General features: G+C 60.8%; 1 protein-coding gene across 1 annotated transcript in view; it reads right to left on the bottom strand.

Annotated features, from left to right (window-relative positions):
- Positions 1 to 1,746, bottom strand: part of PRAM1 (PML-RARA regulated adaptor molecule 1) — a 7,573-nt gene extending 5,827 nt beyond the window's left edge. The window contains exon 1 of the mRNA XM_024745893.1: positions 1,224 to 1,746. Within this exon, the coding sequence (XP_024601661.1) occupies positions 1,224 to 1,226 (3 nt within the window). The 5' untranslated portion in view covers positions 1,227 to 1,746. The remainder of the gene's footprint in view (positions 1 to 1,223) is intronic.
- Between the last annotated feature and the right edge of the window lie 2,809 nt (positions 1,747 to 4,555).

Here is a 4,555-nt window from a genome sequence, read left to right as displayed (position 1 = left end):
TGGCCATGCCTCGCGGCATGTGGGATATTAGTTCTCCGACCAGGGATTGAACCCACGCCCCCTGCATTAGAAGTGCAGAGTCTTAGTCACTGGACCGCAGGGGAGGTTCCAATACTTGTTTTTAAAATGTGTTTTGACTATTTGTGGGATTTTTTGGTTTTTGTTTTGGTCTCTCTCCTCCTCCTTTCCCCAGCCCCTGTGGACTGTCAGCGCCCCAAGGGCAGCAGCTTGTCTTGTGCATTGCTGTCCTCCCAGTGCCTGGCCTGTGCTAAGATGCTAAGTAATTCTTTGTTGAAATAACGTACAGGACGCAGAGACAGGCATGTGGGCGGCCTGACCATCACGTTCTCACACAGACTCACGTGGAGAGACACTAAGAGACCTAGAGGCAAACCTGAGGGCAGGGCCCCACAGTCCCAGACACCCCGACTGATGGTCAGGGATGCCCACCAGGCCCGGCAGGCAGGCTCCCGAGCGTGGGCACGCGCACCAGCCCTGGCACAGGAAGTCCGTCCCAGGTATGGTCTTGACCAGCCCCACATCCTTGGTCACGGACACGGGAGATGCACAAGTAGGCCAGGCCTGCTCTGACCGACAAGTCACCCCAGAGGTGGCCCTGCCACAGCTCCCAGACCTGGCTTCACCTGGGGTCGAGGAGACCGGGGAGGGGAAGGGTACGACCTCGGGGACTTTGCCCCCGCCTGTGCCTCACTCTGCCCTGATCCAGAGAACAAGGAAAGGTGCCGGGGCCTGAGACGCCTCTGTGGAAGCCCCGCTAACTGGTGGGTTGGGGCAAGGCTCCCACGTGACCCAGGGGGCCAGAGAAGCCGGGGTCAGCAGGTCAGGCCTTGGGGCGCTGCTGGGGTGGGGGGTGGGCAGCGTGTGCGTGACCCGCTTTGTCGCCCCCAGGAAGGCCCTGCCCCTCCCCCTGGATGCCTGTTACCGGGTTGCTATTCATGGCGGGGGGGTCGTCTGGGCAGTGCCACCCGTCCCCCTTCTAGTCGCAGCCTCAGCCTCTGCTACAGGCCCCTCGGGAGCCTGAGCTGTCCCAGAGGTGGGTCCTGGCTGCCTCCTACCTCTGGGCGTTTGGGTCGGTCACAACCCTGAAAACCTGCCTGCCCCTCTGCCGCCCCGCTCTTGGAATGTGCCTTCCAGTTTCCACCCGTGGCATCCCCTGCCTCCGGCCAGTGGGGGGCTCTCCCAGGGCTTGGGGGCTCACTCACCATGGCTGCAGGCGGGTGACGGGCCACAGGGCGAGTGGGACCTGAGCCAGGGCTGCTGCCTTCAGGAAGTGACTGTAGCTTCTGCTCCACGGGCCCCACGGGGTGGGGTCTACTGGCCAGGCGGGAGGGCAGAGGAGGAAGGGGAGGAGGGGGGACAGCCCCAGCCTGTCTTCAGGTCCTGCTGGGAGCTTCTTGAATTCCTGTCCTGCGTTGCGCTTTGTGCATTTCTCAGCAGACACCCAACGGTCACTCGTTTCTCGACTCTGCTGGCCCCCTCTCTCCCACCCCATGCCCTGCTGTGTGCTGACCTCCGGACTCCAGGAAGAACTCATGCCAGGCCCTGAGGACCTCCTGCCGACAGAGGCAGGCCAAGGCCAACTCCTCCCAGGGCCTCTGCGGGAGGGGAGTGGTAGTTCTCAGCGGGAAAGGGGCACGGCCAGTTCCGGGCCGTGAGACCCCAGGAATCGAGCGAGCCTGACGGGTGAGGCCCTCCTGCTGGCTCTTGTTGCCTCAGTCCGCCTTCCTCATTTCAACACTTCCCTGTAGCCTGATTTCCAGCTCTGAGCACGACTTAGCACTTCCCTGTTACAGGGGCAACTGTAACAAGGGCTGAGGGCCCAGGTGGGATGGCACGTTTGGTGGTGGGTGGGTGGGGAATGTCCAAGGCTCCCAGAGGACAAGAGAAGGAGGAAAATGGGGACAGCTGGGAGGCCAGCAGAGAGGGGGTGAAGGTGGTAGGCAAGATTAGAGCTGTGAGGGTGCAGGGTGCGAGGCCAGACAAGGGAGACCCTGATGGCAGGGCTCGGTCCCCAGGAAGTCAGTGACCTCAGGCTCATAGAGAAAGGGAGAAAACAACCAGTGGGAGAGTGCAGAGCCCCGATTCTCAGTTCAGCTATGCCACCGGCATCCTTTGAGTTCACAGAAAGACAGAAGCTCCAGGAGATTTTGACTTAATTGGTCTGAGGTGGGGCCTCAGCTTCTGAAACATCCCAGGTGATGCCCATACTGCTGGTCCAAGGATCACAGCAAGAGTAACAGAGATGTACTGAAGTCTCCAGAAAGATCCACATGAGACAGGGACGGAGGCTGGGCATTGCATTCCCAGCAGGAGCCCTTCACTTGCCTCTGCCATGAAGGCCACAGACTGCAGTCGGCAATGACTCCGCCTGCGTCTGCTCTTAAGAGCACAGCTTGGGGATTCTGGAGCCTCTGTGCCCGTGCATCCCTGTCCTTGAACGGACAGACATGCACGCTGGGTCACATTTCCGGATGTTGGTCCGCCTCCGAGTAGGAGGCTGGGGATGATGAAGAGGTCTGGGTCCTGGAGCGGCTCAGCCTGTTCAACGTGAGCCTGCAGTCTCAGGCCAACCTGCCCCCTCTGGGGCGGCTGTGTAAGGTGGGTGCCTGCTTGGACGCGCCGGCCCCTCATTCATTCTCCCTTCAGACCGACACTCTTGGGCGCCCTCTGCTGGGCGGAGCCGGGGCCCTAAGAGGACTCAGCTTTCAGGCATCCTGGAGTTGGGGTGCGGTGGAGGGACCCTCTGTGGGGCTCCCAGCTTGGTTGGCCAGAGGGAGGTCAGGGGCTGCAGGAGCCCAGAAGGGACAGTGGGAACAGTAAGACTTCCCAGGCGAGCAGACAAAGGTTGGATGGGAGTTGGGAGGGGGTGAAGGTAGGGGTCAGTTTTCAGAGTGACCCAACTCCCTAGGCCTCAGGGCAATTTCAGCTTGCTCCAGAGGGCAGCGAGGGGCCCAGGGGGCACTGTGGACCCACTGTACCCACGGGAGGGGCTGTTGCATCTTTGTGGGTGACGCGGTTGGGGGGGGCAGCACCTACCTGGACCAAGATACCTGGGTCTCTCTGGGAAGGTCCTGACAGACTGCGAAGTGGCACTGCCTAGATTCGGGGGTGCCTGAATGAGGAGCTTGATGGGGAAAACTCCAGGGGCTGGGGGACCCTGGTACGCTGGAGATGGGACACCAAGCCCTGAAGATGCAGGAAGGGATGGGCCTAGAGCCATATTCCCAAGGGTGTCTAGGGGCCTTGTGAGTGCAGAAAAAGGAGAGTGTGCCCTTTGGGCCTTGCTGCCTGGGTTTTCTCATCAGTGGTAACTGCCCCGCTTCTGGGGTGGTGCAGAATCGGTGACTTGGAACCGGGCCCGGCTAGAGTCAGGGCTCAGTCAGCTTACCCTCCTAGCCTCACCTCTATCTGTAAAGTGGGCCCCTGGACCCACCTCCTCCCCAGGTTCCTGAGAGGGTCCCAGGCAGCCGGCCACAGGCTTGGTGGTTGGAGTGATGTCAACCACCTGCGAACATTTCCCAAGCCCCCTCCCTCGCTCCCCATTCCTCTTTTGAATCCTCACAAGAACTCCAAAGGATGAGCATTCATGACACTCATTTTAAGGAGTAAGAAACTGAGATGCAGAGAGATTGTCTTCCCCAGGATCACCCAGCTGTGGTTCCAAGGCTTCTGGCTGAGAAGGGGGAGGGGAGCTCACAGGGGGCCTGAGCCCCAGGGTTCCCTGACGGCCCATCTGGCCCTACAGCAGGTGCTCAGTGACAGCCGCTTCTGTGGGGGCCTGGAGGTGCTAGCAGAGTGGGCGCCTGGCCTGAGCCACCTGCGACTCAGCTGCAACCCCATCAAGGACACTGGAGCCCTAAAGCCCCTTGTGAGGCTGAGGGCAATGGGGCAGGCAGGCGGGCAGGCCGGCTCCTGGGTCCAGGTGGGACAGGTCCAAAGGGTGCCCAGATCTCCCTGTTGCCCTTCCCAGGAGAAGCTGAAGGGCCTTCAGAACTTGGAGCTGTTCGGCTTCGAGGAGTCACAGCAGCTGCGCTAACGGAGCAGGATTTTGAGTCGTTACCCGAGCTCGGCTACCTGGATGGCTTCGATGCTGGGGACCCTGCTCAACTCTGAGACTGAGGCCAACATGCTGGGGGACGAAGATTCTGAGGAGGACTAGGGGGAGGATGGTAAGGGGGGCGAGGGGAAGATGGGAGGCTGGTGACTGAGGGGTGTGAGGCCTGGGGACTCCACCCAGGGGGTGACTAATGTCTTGCTGGCCGCAGATAAAGGACAACTCTGATGACTTGGAAGATGGAGGAGATATGGAATGAAACAGGGTGGGCTGGGGCTGGGGACCTGGTCCTTGGGTTCTCGCTCACAGGATGTCTATGTTCCCCAGGAGGAAGAGGAGAGAGATGCTGAGTGTGGTCCTGAGAAGAGGAGGTGGAGAGGTTCAAGATGGGGCCTTGTGGGCTACTAGGAGAACAGGATCTTCATCCAGAGAGCTGAAGGGAGCTGTGGGGAGCGGTGGGGGTACTAGGCAGGGGAGGAG

Source organism: Neophocaena asiaeorientalis, unplaced genomic scaffold, assembly GCF_003031525.2.
Source record: "Neophocaena asiaeorientalis asiaeorientalis breed wild unplaced genomic scaffold, Neophocaena_asiaeorientalis_V1.1 scaffold357, whole genome shotgun sequence".
Classification (NCBI taxonomy): Eukaryota; Metazoa; Chordata; class Mammalia; order Artiodactyla; family Phocoenidae; genus Neophocaena; species Neophocaena asiaeorientalis.
This window is presented reverse-complemented; position numbering and strand designations above follow the sequence as displayed.